Below are 17,648 nucleotides of genomic sequence, written 5' to 3'. Positions count from 1 at the left end.
CAGTTTATATATATTTGAAAATGCACAACAAAGAAACCCTTTCTCTGATGTAAACTGTTAATCTAGACTAAACTAAAACCAGGTATAATGTTCCAAAACTGATACAGGTAACTAATCTCTACTCAGTTGCCAGAGTGTGTGTGTATGTGGTGTCATCTGTCAGCCCTAAGACTGATGGACAAATGTCTTCTGTCACCACGGTAACTGTCGTCGAGGGAAACTGTCATTCTCCTTCACTTCACAGCTTCCGTCTGTCCTCTGAGAACAGGTAATTAACTGATACTCTATCCTTTGTGTGTGTGTGTGTGTGTGTGTTTGTGTGTGTGTGTGTTGCAGGGCAGGATGGCAGCTCGACATCTCTCAAAGATTAAGGAGGAGTCAGACAGCAGAGAGCACAGGTAACAGGGCAGCTGACCTTTTATTCCCCCTTATTTTATTGTACTCTTCCAATTCTTATTGTAAAGCACTTTGAGCTACTTCTCTTGTATTTATTATTATTATTATTACTATTATTATTCAGACAATGTAGCATTTGTGGAAACGTGACTTCACCTCAACGTACAACATGATGTCCAACCACATAAGAAATCAAATGTACTTATATCTGATTCAAGTATCATGTAAATATGGAAAAAAATAAGGATATTTTCAGACAGTCTCTCTAGGAAGAGATTCTATGCTGTTGCTTCGTATTTAATGTGCAGACTCGATAGTGGTATCAGACTGAATATCTGACCCTCAGCAAGAAAGCCAGTGTGAACCCGAAATGTTAATAAGTTTGTTTAAAGTACAGCCACTGAGTTCACATGAGAGTTAATATCAGGCACAGTCATAAAGGTCACAAAGAAGATGTTGAGTTTACATATAAATCATGAAGGTCAAATGAAAAACACAGGGATATAATAATAGACATAATGCTAAAAAGGAAGCTATAATTTCCAGCAAAATACATTCTAGGTTTCACATTTGTTGACAAGTTAGTATATTTGTGTATGTAAATGAAACAAGGCTTTAAACTAATTATGTATAGCCTAGATATATCCAGAAACCATGAATGGAAACATTGCTACTGTCTGAAGAGGAAATGGAAACTCAGTCTGGATGGGTCAATCTGATAAGAGTGTGTGTGTGTGTGTGTGTGTGTGTGTGTGTGTGTGTGTGTGTGCGTGTGTGTATGTGTGTGAGATACTCTCCACCGAAGCGCGACCTTGGCAGAGGGATACATTACTGTGAGCAGACACCGACGAGACTGTAAACAAATCTGAATGGAAATTAGTTTACATGGAAAATCAGATTGTGTGTGTGTGTAGGACTCCAGGTATTACTGATGTTGTGGGGACCTAAGTCTTTTATATTACATTAAGGGGACAAGAACCAAGTCCCTATAACATAAATCATTAAATTTTAAGGTGAAGACATGTTTTATGGTCAGAGTAACTTAGGGTTTAGGTTAGGGTTAGGTTAATGGGCTGTGGAATGACAGGTCCTCACAAATACTGTAACACGAGGATGTGTGTGTGTGTTCATTAGCTCTGCCAGTCAGCTGCTGCTCGACAACATCACAACATGATGAAGTGAAATATGAACTCATCACTCTCTCTCCCTCTGTCAGTACCTGTTTCCTGCCTCCAATCATCCAACAGCAGCAGCAGCAGCAGCAGACAGGTGAAGCAGGTAAACCAGGTGTGGACAAGGTGGAGAGACGGGAAGTGAGGTGTCTGTCTGATCCGTCATCTCCGGCTCTGTACGAGCAGCAGAGGAAGGTGGAGGATAACAGGACTCTGCTGGACGAGGTAGCATTTAAAATAATACAGTGCCACTACTTGTTGCCATTTTACATGAGGTGCAGGGTCAAACTGTGCCCTCTAGAGGTCAGAATGAGACGTTTCCTCATTACCTGAGCAGATAATACAAATGAGTAAATAAGTTGATTGACAGAAAAATAATAAGCTGCTATGTTAATAATTTTCTTTGTATGAAAAGTTAAAAAAAAAAAAGTCTGACTGATTGATTGATCGATTGATAATCAGTCATTTTAAGTTTCTCCAATGTGATAATTTGCTGTTTTTCTCAGTTTTATATCATTGTAACTTTAATTATCTTTTGGTTTTGGACTGTCAGTCACACAAAACAAGTAATTTCATGATGTCTCTTTAGTCTGTGTTTGGCATTTTTAAAAAATATTTCAATATTTACTGTAATTTTTTTAAATCCCAATTTATTTAGAATTCTTCAGAATATACATAATACATGTTTTTTTTCCCACAGTTCCAGAAATTTTCATCTGTAGATATGTCTTTAACTTAGTATTTCAATGTAATTTGGATATAATATAGATTGCAAATTCTATGTATGAATAAGAAGAGTAAAAACTTTTTGCAACCTTGCACCGCCTGGTGGCAAAGCGTTGAATTAACCAAGTGACGTAAATTTCGTCACAGACAGAGTATTCAGTGCGTCCATGTACCTTCCCATTAGGGCACATACTACGCTTTAAAGAACAGTATTGTTCTTGTATTGCTAGGTGGAGCTGGTTCGCCCAAATTATTTTTATAAAGTATATTATAATACAGTATTATAATGAAAATTGTAATAGTAACAAATAGGGAGAATACGTTTTGCATATTTTTTGGTGTCATGAATGGACCCTCATCTGAGCTTTCCGGAGACATGCTACATATCAGTCACCCATGTTGGCACGGTGAGACCAGAATTTAAAACTTCTGTGTGTGTTCTTCAGTTGGGTCGTATCGAGGCGGAGCTTCGGGAGACTCTGCGTCTGGATATGGAGCGGCAGCAAGAAGCTGAATTCCTCCGTCAACAGGAGAACAAGCTGCTATGGAAAAACCTCTGTTACCTGAGTCTGAGCCAGCGTGTTGCCAAGTATACACACACACACACACAGACACACACACACATGTTGGTTTTATTATAGCTGTGAGGACACTCATTAACATAATGCATTCCTCAGCCCCTTACTATGGTGGCCCCTGAGGACTAAACAGATGCAAGAGTGAAAGGACAGACATTGAGGGAAACACACTCCAAATTCAGAAATGCGACAAACACAAAAACACAAACAGGAAAGTCGCATGCAACAAAAACTGCTACACTGAAAGTACTTTGGGAAATTGTGGGAAGAAAATTGCTCTTGGTATTTTTTCCAGGAAAAAGGAGCAATTTTGGTGAGAATTCCTAGAAAGGATAGAATCTAAATTCCTGGCATTCAGTGGAAACACAATCAGTGTGGGGGCCACTGGGGGGTTACAGTATATTTTATTCAGCTGAATAAAAGTGAGTTGATTAAAATGATCCATCATAACTGCTAAGCTCAGCCTCAAACAATACTTCTGCTGTACATTTACTCCCTTAACTTGCATGAGGATTTTATTGAAACCGGTAGGAATCAGTTTTCTTGTCGGTTAATGTTTGTTAGTTTGAAAAGCTTGAAGAGCAACATATGTTGTCAGGGTGTGAGGGGCCGAGCTGGCAGGCAAACAAAGAGATTTCATTTACCCAAAAAAAAGAAATAACAATTTACAGAATATGCATTAAAGTTCTGTAAAGGAGGTCAACACTAGACTCAGACAATGTAAATTTTGCAAAGACTGAATAGACGTGAACGAAGAAAACGAACTGACCCAACAAACCTATTATAAATAATGACACATAAACACAAACCACACCAAATACACTTCAACAAAACAGAACAATTAATCGTTTTAAATAATCTGGCAGCAAACAGGTTAATTAAACAAACTGGTAATACGACAAAACAATGTAAAGTAGATGTGTGTGGTTCATTTAGAAAAACAGTGCAGTGTCCAAAGGTGCTAATAAATAAATTATCTGCTGTGAAAGTAACTGCACATGTGATAATGATGTGGGTGGGTGTGTGAAACCTTAAACCTTCATTTGCGTGGCTGTCATCACACAGGGACTCTGTTTTTTGTTATTTATCTTCCACAGACCCTGGGTCAGCAGCTACTTCAGGAAGTTTCCCATGCACATCTACTGTCTGCCTGTCCAGGCTGCCAATCACAAAGGCAGGAGGCGGGGGCTGAAGAAGAGGAGATGATGAAGAAATCTCAAATATCTTATTTATCTATATTTTTGTTTGGGCTTTTTTTAAACCTGAATAATAAATTTGGTCTCCTCCTCCATCATTATTTCCTGCTGTACTCATTTCTGCAGCAGAATCCAAATAAGAAACCTTTATATTATTTTGATTCCACACTTTATGTCCTCATGTGACTGCAGAGGGAACAGTCTAAACTACTGGACTGACTTTAATTCTGCTGGAGCCTCTAAAGTAACAAATGGCCTCAGACTGGACTCTGGTTTTAAATGGTCCTACGCTCCTTTCCAAAAAGCACCTTAACGCTAAAATTTATTTTATGAAATGATGGTAGATGAACAAGTTCTTCCTGTCAGCTTGAAGAAGACAGACAGCGCCCCCTGTTGGAGTCATTGTGGACTACATGTTTCATTTCGAGTCTTTTGTTTTTCTCATGTTTTTCTCATTTATGCTGCCCTGTGGTATTTAATAAAACATAACTGATTGTGTTTAAATATAGGGAGAAAGAATGGAATCTTAATTAACTTGAATAGCTACTTATTTATGATATATTCTAATATCAAATAATAATAATATAGTAACAGAGTAATAAAAATACACATTTGTGTACATTTCATTGATTATTTGTAATAAGACAATACCCTGCATTGCCATTCATGCATCATTTTTATTTTGCATCTGTCTTTTATCTACATGTATATTTACTTATTGATTTATTTTTGCACATGTATTATATACCATGTACAAACTTCATTTTACAGTACAGACAGTTGAGATCTTGGAAGCAGAACTTGACAAAACAGTCTCAGTCTCAGTCTTTCTTTTTTTTTTTTTTTTTTTTGAGCACTTAAAAGAACTTCATGTCAATGTTCATGTCAGCGCTTAAAAAAAGAAAATGTGATCTTCATCATTACTGGTGTAGATAATGTGGTATGACCCAAAACAGCTACCAAATGTTGAGCTTGTCTTTATTTAAATGAGTATACTGAGCATCTTTCTGAATTTATCTCAGCAGTTGATCAGCTACTTCAGTGGTGTAAATTTGTAAGTAATCAAATTGTGTAGACTGTAATAGAGTACAGCAAACCTGGAGTTTTGGGGATCTTTGAGGGTCTGGACCTTGGCAGTAGTCCACCTAATTTGTAATCCAGCATCGATCTTATTGGAGAGAAGTGTAGATAGCGTAGCAAGTTGATTAATACAGAATACAGTTTAAGGAAAACATTTTGTGGTACATGGGTTTGGGGTTCGCATTGTGTCTTAATCTAAAAATAAAATCTATGCTCTTTTGGAAACTCTGCCTTTTCCTTGATCTGTCCTGAACGCAGCATTACGCTTGTACGTAATACGTCACTCCCACGTCCAGCCCTTCCTTCTGTGCGTGTACGGCTCCAGCCCAGAATCCCAGACATCATGGTGAGTTTTAGCTCTGATTTACTCTTTTCTTAAACGACAGAATCGGTTATAATTCGGCGCTTCAGGTCTTTATATATTCGAGCGCTCAAAGACTCTGTAAAATACCATGTACGTACTGTTTACGTTGTTTGTAGCGTCCCTGGAGCTCTAAGCTAACGGTGCTTACCGGCAAGCAAGCACATGGGCGTCATGAATACGCTAGCGGCTAAGCTAACTGCTTAAACGCAGCTGTTTCAGACATTACACACAGAAACGATGGAGCTGACGACGCTACTGCACATAACGTTATCTCAGCTGTTGTGTGTGAAATGTAAGTTGCCGCAGTTCGGGCTCAGCTTGTTCTCGTTCCTCTTAGCACGCCTGGTAGCATGCTAGCTTAGCTTGTCATCTGGGCTTTGTGGCTGTCAGTCAGGAACAAAGTGATGGTAGAAATTATTAATAAAACATGCGTTGAAGATAAATTAGTAAAAGCTGACGACTGAAGCATCACATAACACTCACTTCGTCATCAAACTTAATCTGTTTATGTATTTTTAATGGTTTTGAGTGTGTTTTCTGATTGTTGGGTTGGAAGCTTCTAGCGGTTTCCAGGATGACAGGGGCAGGGCTTGACTGCTGCTGCTTTCAAATCTGCTCGGAATAAATAGTTCTGTCCACGCCTATGCCGTGTATAGTTTTCTACATGTCCATTAATGATTATTTTAGCTAAGAGTAATGCCATGTGTAAATTGTGTTTTTCTTGAGAGGGTGATGATGACAATGCTTTTGTATATGTGATGTAAACGGTAATTTGAAGTAAAGTACTTGCATTTTTTTTTGTAATCAGTGAAAAGTCATTTAGTTTATAAAATAGTAGTAATGAGGCTTAGATGTTTTTCTTCTGTATTGGTTGATTTGTTGATTAATCAACTTTGCTGTCTCTGTAGGCGTCCTTATCGATGGCCCCGGTCAGCATCTTCAGACATGGAGCTGATGAAGAGAAAGCTGAGACTGCACGACTGGTGTGTTTATTTGTGCTTTAGGCTTTTATTTTGCTCTTAACTACTTGAATTGACAAACTAATGTTCTGTTTCTTTAATCCCCTCTATGAAGATTCAGAATAACTTCTTTGTGTTTTCTCTGCAGTCCTCTTTCGTGGGCGCCATCGCTATCGGAGATCTGGTGAAGAGCACCCTGGGTCCAAAGGGGATGGTGGGTCATTTTAAAACCAACAAGTGTTGTTTTGATTCTACAGATTCCAATTTTTTCCTTTTAGATTGTAATCCCTAAGAAAAGAAGGAAACATGTTAAAAGCTAAAGCCTGATTGATTTAAGCTCCCATAAAAAGTCACATGTTATACATGATGAGTCATGGTGTGATTCTTTTGGGTTAAAACCTGAAATAAAGTCTTGTACATTTCCTCATTGACTTCAGAAGTCTGCAAGAACATACTCTGTAATTAAAAACATTTCTCATTTTCTTCAGGATAAGATCTTGATGAGTGGAGCGAAGGGCGCCTCAGTGACAGTGACCAACGATGGAGCGACTATCCTGAAAGCCATCGGGGTCGACAACCCTGCTGCCAAAGTTCTGGTTGGTGAGTGAAGATGCTGAATCCCTGCTGGTCATACTGGCATTGTTTTGTCTGTAATATGTAGGTAAATAGTGAAAAATGCCCTTGATAATTCCTCACAGTCTGTGGTGATGTCTTTACTAAACCTAAAGATATTCACCTTATTATCAGGTTTGACCAAAAAAAAAACCAAAAACATCAAATCCTCACTCAAAGGAGTTTTAAATCGAAAGCAACTGGACTTGGTTATTTGTCTAGGAAGACGTTTCACCTCTCATCCAAGAGGCTCAGTTCTTTCTGGCGCCTGACCAGGCCGGGACTGGTCCAACAAATCTTCACATTTTTTAAGCTGAAAACTGCAAATATTTGACATTTTTTGTCAAAAATATCATCAGAAAAAATGAAAAGCATTGAAATGATAACAGTTTCCATTAATTTCACAAGATATTGCCAAGGATAAAGTGTGCAAGTAGATCAGGACCTGTGTTGTTTAGAATAATATCACGTCAGACTCAACAGTAAAACTAATTTAAATGTTTAAAAGTTTAGTTTGTAGTAAATCTTTCACCTACCAGTTTATCAAGAAGGAATCAAAGTGAATCTGAGATGATGAGCAGAACAGAAAATGAAGAGTGATTTCTAAATTCTCTTTGTAGACATGTCGAAGGTTCAGGACGATGAAGTCGGAGATGGGACGACGTCCGTCACTGTGCTGGCTGCCGAGCTGCTGAGGGTAACTACCCATCATTCTGTCTGTTATTACACGATGGAGGTTTAACGAGCCCTTCACACAACATTTCTGCTCTGTCGCTCTTTAACCGTCACTGTTGCCGTCGCAGGAGGCGGAGCTCCTGATCGCCAAGAAGATTCACCCACAGACCATCATCTCCGGCTGGAGGAAGGCCACGCAGACGGCCAGAGAGGCTCTGAGGGAGGCTGCGGTCGACCACAGGTTAGACAGACAGATGGATCTCAGTTTATTCCACTGAACACAAACAGAAACGTCCAGAACCAAGAGTTTGATCACTGAAGTTATTTCACATGTTCTGCACATTGACTCAAAGAGGAAGTTCAACGGGTTTAGAGGGAGTTTAGGAGATTTTAAAAATTACGTACAAACTGAAGTTACTGACAATAACATTAATCCAAACATTTGTTAGATCTGTGAAGAAAAGAAAATCACTGTAAAGGAACTGATGTGAAATCTGTTCCCTTTTGTTTCTTTTATAAATGAATTTATTTTTTATTTGTACTGATTTGTTTTTATTAGCCTCTGTTTCCAAATTTTGGGGATTTTTTTTTTTTTTCTTTTTCTCGCTTATGTTTTATTCCTGCAACTACATTATAACTTCACTGTTGGTAACTCCTTAGGTAAATAAAAATAACAGTGAAGTGGGAGAGGAGAGGAAAGGTACTGATGGTTTTGGTCTGGTTCTAGCCTCTGTCAGTGAAGTAAAATCACACCGTAAAAACAAACTGATCTGGGCTCAACAACATGCTGGAAAATGCACATTTATCTGGAGGGATGTGGGGGAAGCAGCGTTTTCATTAACAGAGACAAAAAACATCTGAGTGCTCAGGTGGCTGTCACAGAACTAGTTTCCAGGTTGTGACCTAATCTAACCCCCCCACGGTTTCTGATGAGCCTCCAGTTTGAGTTAAATTAAAATTCAGATGATTAAACAGAAACGTGTCTTTAGCACCAAACCCTCAGTTAATGTGTTTGTTCTTCTTCTGTCTCCTCCCTCCTCTACCTCATCACTCTGGTCTCCATAGCAACGACCCGGCTCGTTTCAAGGAGGACCTGCTGAACATCTCCCGGACCACCCTGTCCTCCAAACTGCTGACTCACCACAAAGACCACTTCGCCCAGCTGGCCGTCAACGCCGTCATGAGGCTGAAGGGCTCCGGGAACCTGGAGGCCATCCACGTCATCAAGAAGCTGGGAGGCAGCCTCACGGACTCCTACCTGGACGAAGGTGAGGGCACGTGATGCGTCCCAGGCCATGCCCCAGGTTGGGGTCTTCTCTCTGATTGGTTGCTGTAACGCTGTGTGTTTGCGCTCTGTCTAGGTTTCCTGTTGGACAAGAAGATCGGAGTGAACCAACCAAAGAGGCTGGAGAACGCCAAGATCCTGATCGCCAACACCGGCATGGACACTGACAAGATCAAGGTACACACACACACACACACACACTTTGTCCTCACCATGGTAATTAACTTGTGCCAAGTGGCTCCTTGGCTCCAACACAGCTTCTCCTGCAGCTGCCTCACAATAAAAACCAGAGTCTGTTTCCTTCACAGGAAGACTTTTATTGTGAAACAGCAGCAAATCCATTAACATTAAAGGGAAAGTCACATCAAAGCTCGTCTGTAGACAGACTTCAGCTGCACAGATTGTAAATAATCCACAGTCTTATTGGCTGAATATTGACTCTTAGCGTGTGTGTGTGTGTCAGGTGTTTGGCTCCAGGGTCCGCGTGGACTCGATGGCGAAGGTCGCAGATATCGAAATGGCAGAGAAAGAGAAGATGAAGGAGAAGGTCGACCGGATCCTGAAGCACGGGATCAACTGCTTCATCAACAGGTACAAACACGTCTGAAAAGACTGACCTGCTGTGTGTGTGTGTGTGTGTGTGTGTGTGTGTGTGTGTGTGTGTGTGTGTGTGTCCTCTGACTGATCCTGTGATTCCCTCTGCAGACAGTTGATCTATAACTATCCAGAGCAGCTCTTTGCTCAGGCTGGTGTCATGGCCATCGAGCACGCTGACTTCGCCGGCGTCGAGCGCCTTGCGCTGGTCACTGGTGAGTACACACACACACACAGACAGACTCTCTCTCTCTCTCTCTCTCTCTCTCTCTCTCTCTCTCTCTCTCTCTCTCTCTCTCTCTCTCTCTCTCTCTCTCTCTCTGTCATTGTGCTGGACATTTGAGTTATGTTAATATTTACTATTTATGATTTTTGTTTTTCTTCAGTCTGAGGATTTTTCACTTGATGCAACTTGAAATAAATGTAACAAAGAAAAGTTAAAAAGAACAGAAAAACACACAGTTTTCTTGTGCCAAAGTGATGTTTGTCAGGATTTAAAGTAAAAACAACGGAGCTAACGTAACAACTAGTTGTTCAAAAAGGAAAAAATTCAGTTCTTCTTCTTTGCTTGTTGTTTAGGCGGAGAGATCACCTCCACCTTCGACCACCCCGAGCTGGTGAAACTCGGACACTGCAAACTGATCGAGGAGGTGATGATCGGAGAAGACACACTCATCCACTTCTCTGGAGTCGCCATGGGTACGAACACACACACACACACACACACACAGTATTAACACCCAGTCCTTCCCAGTTTGTAAAAAGCAGTGATAGTGGAAAAGCATCTGTTGTGTGTATGTCACTGACGCTTTGACCCCCCCTCCCCTCAGGTGAGGCGTGCACCATCGTCCTGCGAGGAGCGACTCAGCAGATTCTGGACGAGGCGGAGCGCTCGCTGCACGACGCTCTGTGTGTGTTAGCTCAGACTGTGAAGGAGCCACGCACCGTCTACGGAGGAGGTACACACACACACACACACACACACACACACCATCAAACCTTTTTCATCGTGTTTCACCAGATTAATGAATTATAATAATGAAAATATGAGGTGATATTTACATGATTTCAAATATTTTAAGATAAATCTGAAAATAACAACCTATGATTTCCTGGCTGAGACGTGTAGCAGTCCTGCTGCACACCTGTAAATAAAGGGAGTGAAAACCATGAAAAATGATTAAAACAGCAGAAGCCAATGAAAAACAATCAGTGCTTTAAAACATGTTATATTGTCTTCATTTATTCAAAAACTAAAATGTGCAAATGAAAATACAGGTTTTTCCATTTTACATCACCCCTCATACATATACATACTCACCCTGACTCTTCATCAGGCTGCTCTGAGATGCTGATGGCCAAGGTGGTGACTGATCTGGCCAACAGGACGCCAGGGAAGGAGGCGGTTGCCATGGAGTCTTTCGCCAAGGCTCTGAGGATGGTACGAACCTGCGTCTGTTTAAAGGGTCATACTGAGGTTTTCATATCCCTCCTGTTGCGTGAAAAAACCTTCAGGGGATGGGTGTTTATATGAATATGATCGATCTCTGAGTCGTTACTGGAAATTTGAGTCATTTCTAATGTTCACAAATATGTTTTGGTCCTGGTGGAGGTCACTGTGTGTTCAGCTGTAGACAGTCAATAAAACTGGAGAAACCGTCTAATAAAGTCTCACATTCAATCAGCTGCTGTTATTTTAGAGTCACCAGAGCGAAATACAGCTTCATACAGTTTGAAAGGTTTTTTCCAATTTTGATAAACAATTTCTTCTCTGTTTCCTCCTCCAGCTGCCGACTATCATTGCCGACAACGCCGGCTATGACAGTGCAGACCTGGTGGCTCAGCTGAGAGCTGCTCACCAGGAGAACAAGACCACCTTTGGACTGAGTGAGTTACCACAACAGACGAACGTATAGCTCTGAAAAAGTTGATATAAAGAATATTAATGCCACAGATTCTCTAAGAGTCTAAAAATGTGCTCTTTTTCTCTGTTTTTATATTTTAAAATAAACTGAATATCTAGTTCAAAACAATGGAAGAAATGAAATGAAGATGTCACCCTGAGTTTTCAGAAGTTGTGATGAACATTTAAAATGAATAAATAAAAATAATAGTTTCCACATTAAACCATCAGTTTATCTACATTTCCTAGATTTCCTGTCAGATTTTGCAGTGGATTCATCTCAGCTTCATGAAACCCAGGAGCTTTTCTTTGACAGATACATGAACCCAGCAGATTAGATCCTTGTCAGCTGGTTTTAGACGAACTGACAGGTTTGTGTTTCTCTGCAGACATGTCTGAAGGCACGGTGGGTGACATGACGGAGCTGGGGATCACAGAGTCGTTCCAGGTGAAGCGTCAGGTGCTGCTGAGCGCCTCCGAGGCCGCCGAGATGATCCTGAGAGTCGACAACATCATCAAAGCTGCACCCAGGTCAGTCTTCATGTGTCCGTGATACCACCGACTGGAACAGGGTCTTGTTTGGTGTTTGTTTCATAGTTCTTACTGTTGTTGTTTGTGTTTGTAGGAAGAGAGTTCCTGACCATCACCCCTGCTAGAGGAAGAGGAGGATGAAGAAGAACGGGGGAGGGGATCAGTTTTGTTATTTATCACCTCTGTAGTTCAAAGTAAAGAAACGCTCCGCTGTTTTTTTCTCTGTTATTAAACTCACTGTGGAAGCACTGTACAGGCTAGCTGGATAACGCTAGCTAACTGTCAGACGCAACCTCACTTCAGTGCCTCTGCTAATGCTAGCAGGAAAGATGGCTGACATTGGCTAAGTATGAAGCTAATGTGAAACCTTGGTCAATAAAGTTTGTGATGCTAACATTAGCAGAGGTCGCAACACGCTGGAGGCTGGTTATGCTAACGTTAGCCAGTTGGTGCCGACAACGCTTAGAAAATACGTTTAGACGTTGTTTTTGTTTACTGAAATAAATGAACCAATCCTCATCAGTGGATTTGTTTGTCGTCGTTATTTGTCTGATTTCATTAAAGCTGTTTAAGATATTTGTAAATGACTCTAAAGACATTTTACTCAGCCACCAGTGAAGTGTTCATGTTATTTAGTCCATTGTTTGTTAGTTCACAGGTCAGAGTGGCTGAGGCCTGACAGTGTCAATATACTGAAGTTACTCAACCAGCCTCTGCAGTCAGTCAGAAAGCTCAGTCTGACCTGAGCCACTGAAACGGAAACAGACAACTTTAACTCTGAGTGGTTACTGTGGTAACCTTAGCTTTGTGAAGCTAACCTGTTAGCTTTCCCTCAACAAATGGTGCAAGAGTTTCTCTGTCTCCTGATGCTGTGTGTATTTCTCTGTGGACTGAGGCTTTGATACTTTCACAGTATTAATAGAGAACCTAGACCTGCTTTATAATCACAAACACATGGACATCTACCTTTAGACTGTGTGGAGCTTTGATTAGTTGGTCGATAAAATGTTAGAAACATCAGTCAAATAATTATTTCAGCTGACTGTAACATCTACATTATTCCTAATGAATCTGAAAGCACAGTGAAGCATAACACAGTAAACTCACTATGTTTTACATTGAATAATATAAACTTTGAAACATAATATTGCATTGGTGACTCAGTATCAAGTGTTTATATTCTTCATACTCAGAAGGCAGAGTCTGGTCTGAATCTGGGCAAAAAGACAGTTTATCTGGACCCAGCACAGTGTAATCTGATTCAGACTGTACATGTCACATTACTGTCATTTCACCTCACCTGGTGGGATTTACTGTGGCCTTTTATTCAACAGAAAGTCACTGATGCATCAACTTTAAATTACTGTTAAATGTCCAAAGAGTCTGCATACACATGCACACACACACACACACAGAGGGTATGTGATTGTGAGTTTTTGGGGTGGATTTTCTCACACTGACTCAGATCCAATCAGAGAATCAATGAAACCTGATAAAACTCCTCAACGCCTGCCAAGCACCAGTGTGACTGACGGACGGGGGCAGACCGACACGATGAGGCTGCTGGTGGTGGTTCTGGTGCTGTGGACATGGACAAGCTCAGCACTGGTCAGGTAGGAAACATTCACCTTCAGTGATACCAGTGTTCAAAGACAGTATTTCTCTTAATAGACCAGTTAACTTTCTTGAAGTGATATTTCTTTATTATTTGCTCCATATTATTGGGTTGTGAATAAACTGAGTTCAAGACTTTTGACACATATTTTACTTTTACTCTCAATTTCTATTGAAAAACCCCCAAATATTTAAGCTTGATCTTGGTTTTACTCTAAGTTTTTTGTTTTCTGATTAACATAAAAATAAAAAAATCATCACTCAGCCAGTTAATCTAAATCCAAGAAACTCATCTATCACCTCCAGGGTCCCACTGAGGCGGGTGCGTTCGATTCGAACACAGCTGCGAGCCAAGGGCCTGCTGGATGAGTTCCTGAAGGATCACCGTCCTGACATGTTCAACCGCCGCTACACCCAGTGCTTCCCGCCCGGCACGCCGTCACTGCGACTCGGACGCTCCAGTGAGAAGATCTACAACTTCATGGATGTAAGAACAACAACACTGACTGTCAGATGAAGAGGTTGTTTGTTCATATCCCACAGCTGTTCAGAACAAAAAAGACACTCAGCATTTCCTTACATCTGCTGACGTGCTCCTCAGCAAGGCACTAAACCCCCGTCTCCTTATGAAGCCCAGGGATTGTACCTGTCAGGCTGTAAACCTGCTGCAGTGCCTTTAAAATTCCAGTGGGGGTCAGTGTTGCAATTGTAATTTGAATTTTTTTAAAGGGTGTTTCTGTGCCTTGCTCAGGGTCTCCTCAGCAGTACAAAGTCAGGCATGAAACCTGCAACCATTTCATATACCCTATTCAAAAATAAAATCACAGCCATGCTGCTGTGTGTTTACAGTGTGTGTCTGCGTTGTGTGTCAGGCTCAGTATTATGGTGAAGTCCGTTTGGGGACACCAGAGCAGAACTTCTCTGTGATTTTTGACACTGGCTCAGCTGATCTCTGGGTGCCATCGTCCTACTGCGTCAGCCAGGCCTGCGGTACCACCACACAACACAACACAACACAACACAACACAACACAACACAACACAACACAACACAACACAACACAACACACAATACTGTAACACTACACTGCTTTACAGAACTCACACAAGTGGGTGTGTATCTGTATTTTTATATTTGTTTTTATATATATTTGAGTTGTGTTTGTCGGTCAGGACAACACGACTCCGGTTTAGGGTGTTCCGAACTGTGATAAGAAGTTCAAGGTCTGTGTGTGTGTGTGTGTGTGTGTGTGTGTTTACAGCATCACACAGGCGTTTCAGGGCGTTTGAGTCAACTTCATTTCGTCATGATGGTCGGATGTTTGGGATTCACTATGGATCAGGACATCTGCTGGGAGTCATGGCCAGAGACACACTAAAGGTCTATTTATTCTACTCTACACCAATGTGAATGTTACAGTAAAGACTGTATTTATCTAATCCGGGTAGCTGGTTGGTTAAAACACATACTACATATCCCAAAGTCCAGACAAAAATACCTCTGATACACCTGTCAGAAAAAATACTGATTCTGGAGTCAGAATCTCCTCAACATACGAGCTGCAAAGGATTTGAATATTTATTTTGACCCAACTTTAGCTGTTTATGTTTTATAATATTCTGCAATGAGTTATCTTCTGTTCCAGATTGGTGATCTTGCCACCCTGAACCAGGAGTTTGGGGAGTCGGTCTACGAACCTGGTGCCACATTTGTATTGGCAAGGTTTGATGGTGTTCTGGGGATGGCGTACCCATCCCTTGCCGAGATCCTTGGAAACCCCGTTTTTGACAACATGTTGGCACAGAAAACGGTGGATGAGCCAGTCTTCTCCTTCTACCTCAGCAGGTGTGACTTCACCAGTTAGGTCCAAAAGATCTAGGAGAGTCCAAGAATTAATGAGGTTTGACAGAAATCCAAAAACAGAATGGGGTCTTGGGATTTCACAGGAGTCAGAGGTTCTGAGGAGGTCCAGAGGGTTCTCGGAACCTTCTAAGAAGGTTTTCAGTGTTTTAGGAAGCTCTAGAGCAGACATCTCAAACCACCTGCCACAGAGAACTGAGACTGCAGGTTTTCACCCCAGCCAAACTTAACAAGTTCATCTCTGTCTCTCTGGTTCAGCATATGGAAAGAATTAAAGTCTGCTGGGACAACGTTTGGTTGGACTGATAACCTGGACACTTTATGGTCACTGTGTGAGACATTTGGTCTAAATGGATTCAGGAAATCAAAGACTTGCACAAGTTTCTGTGATTTTACAGAAGACAGTGTTTTGGGTTATTGACTAAGCATAAACTTAAAAAGTATTCTCTGCAGGAGAACAAGTAGCAGTGATGGAGACGGTGAATTGTTGCTAGGTGGAACAGATGAGGCGTTGTACACCGGACCAATTACCTGGATTCCAGTGACTGCTAAGGGATACTGGCAGATTAAAATGGACAGGTTTGACATGTTTTTACTATTGTGATTCTGACCAATCAATGTTTATTTACCCTGTACTAACAATCAATGCTAATTTTCTTGTTTTTTGTAGCACCATTGGTGACTGGCAGTAACAGATCTTGACCACATCCAACATTGCAGCTGTGCTGTCATGATTAATACATTGTGCTGATATGCTATGCAGTACATGCTGCAATCACTAGATGGTAGTGCAAAATGAAACAGCTAAATGTCCTCATTTGGGAGGATTTTACCTTGTCGTTGTGAGGACATTTAGTCCTATTCATGATAGGAAAAACAACAATTCACACACCACTAACAAAATGATGATGTCTGTGTATGTTTCAGTGTGGCGGTGCAGGGTATGAATTCGTTTTGTCCTCATGGTTGCCAGGCAATTGTCGATACAGGAACTTCCCTAATTGCTGGACCGACCAATGACATCCTCAACCTCCAGCAGCTGATTGGAGCCTCACCCACAAACATTGGAGAGGTAGAAAATAATTTGCTTGAATAACCTAAATCTCAGATGATAGTTAAGAGTAAATTTGTTAACCTGCTGTATAATTTAATTTGATCTTTACGTTTGTGTGTTTAGTTCCTTATCGACTGTGTCAGGTTGTCCAGTTTGCCTCATGTGACATTTGTCTTGGGAGGAACAGAGTACACGCTTACTGCTGAACACTATGTTAGGAAGGTAACTAATCGTCTGTTTGTGAATGTCTTTGTCTTCATCAGCTAGTTCTCCAAATATGCTTTCACCCAATTTTGAGCTGTGTCTGTTTTTGCATCAAAAGGGCTAGGTCTTTTTTGCGGTTCCATAAGGTTGATAGAACTTTTGCCATATTGGCACCGTAGCTTTAGAACCATCTTCCAGTTAGTATTTGGTCTTCTGTCCTTGACTTTTAAATCAGACCATAAAACACATCTTTGTACAGCTGGCTTCATGTCCAAATGCTAGCTTCATTGTCAAATCTGTGATGTTACCACAGGATTTAAATTTTATTTCTCTCATTTAATGTTTTATTGAATGTTCTTGCCTTTGAATTATTGCCATATTTACTCTTCTCATATTGTCATTCTAATGGTATCCTGTATCCTGTATGTAGTTTTTGTGATCCCTTTGGCCTTACACCACTGTCTCTCTGTCTCAATCTTCAGGAGATGCTTGGTGACAGGGAGTTGTGTTTCAGTGGATTCCAAGCCTTGGACATCATTTCCCCTGAGGGCCCCCTGTGGATTCTGGGAGATGTATTTCTATCACAGTACTACAGTGTTTTTGACAGAGGACAGGACCGGGTTGGTTTTGCACCTGCTAAACATCCAATAACCCATCAAAAGCTGACAGCTGTGTGATCAATAAATATATGAATTTAAAAGAACTTACCAGCCTTTTGTACTCCTTTGAAGGGCGCAACACACAAACACAAATGGCAGTCACATTTAGCTGGTAGCCTAGTGCTCAAGTTATCCTCCATTCTCTGAACTATTTTGTGATCTTTGTCCATCAGCAGTGCCCAATCA

At 41.0% G+C, this 17,648-nt stretch overlaps 2 protein-coding genes across 2 annotated transcripts; both read left to right on the top strand.

Annotated features, from left to right (window-relative positions):
- Positions 1-5,039: 5,039 nt before the first annotated feature.
- Positions 5,040-12,593, top strand: cct2 (chaperonin containing TCP1, subunit 2 (beta)). Its single transcript, XM_071501719.1, has 17 exons — positions 5,040-5,122; positions 5,407-5,494; positions 6,421-6,495; positions 6,620-6,685; positions 6,960-7,071; positions 7,704-7,780; positions 7,887-7,999; positions 8,824-9,026; positions 9,120-9,220; positions 9,507-9,634; positions 9,749-9,852; positions 10,217-10,336; positions 10,468-10,596; positions 10,975-11,078; positions 11,425-11,524; positions 11,930-12,071; positions 12,166-12,593. Exons 1-17 carry the CDS (start codon positions 5,055-5,057, stop codon positions 12,194-12,196), a joined length of 1,761 nt encoding a protein of 586 aa, XP_071357820.1. The 5' UTR covers positions 5,040-5,054; the 3' UTR covers positions 12,197-12,593.
- Positions 12,594-12,722: 129 nt separating this feature from the next.
- nots (nothepsin) lies at positions 12,723-17,641 on the top strand. The gene is made up of 9 exons (XM_071501720.1): positions 12,723-13,684; positions 13,992-14,172; positions 14,558-14,675; positions 14,947-15,065; positions 15,331-15,530; positions 15,999-16,124; positions 16,473-16,617; positions 16,723-16,821; positions 17,286-17,641. The coding sequence occupies exons 1-9, from the start codon at positions 13,554-13,556 to the stop codon at positions 17,478-17,480; spliced, it is 1,314 nt and encodes a 437-aa protein (XP_071357821.1). The 5' UTR covers positions 12,723-13,553; the 3' UTR covers positions 17,481-17,641.
- Positions 17,642-17,648: the final 7 nt, after the last annotated feature.

The sequence above is a fragment of the Trachinotus anak genome, unplaced genomic scaffold, assembly GCF_046630095.1.
Source record: "Trachinotus anak isolate AG129_WGS33_773 ecotype Australia unplaced genomic scaffold, CSIRO_AGI_Tana_v1 ptg000018l, whole genome shotgun sequence".
NCBI lineage: Eukaryota > Metazoa > Chordata > Actinopteri > Carangiformes > Carangidae > Trachinotus > Trachinotus anak.
The sequence above is the reverse complement of the archived record's forward strand: the minus strand, read 5'-3'. Positions and strand labels throughout refer to the sequence as shown.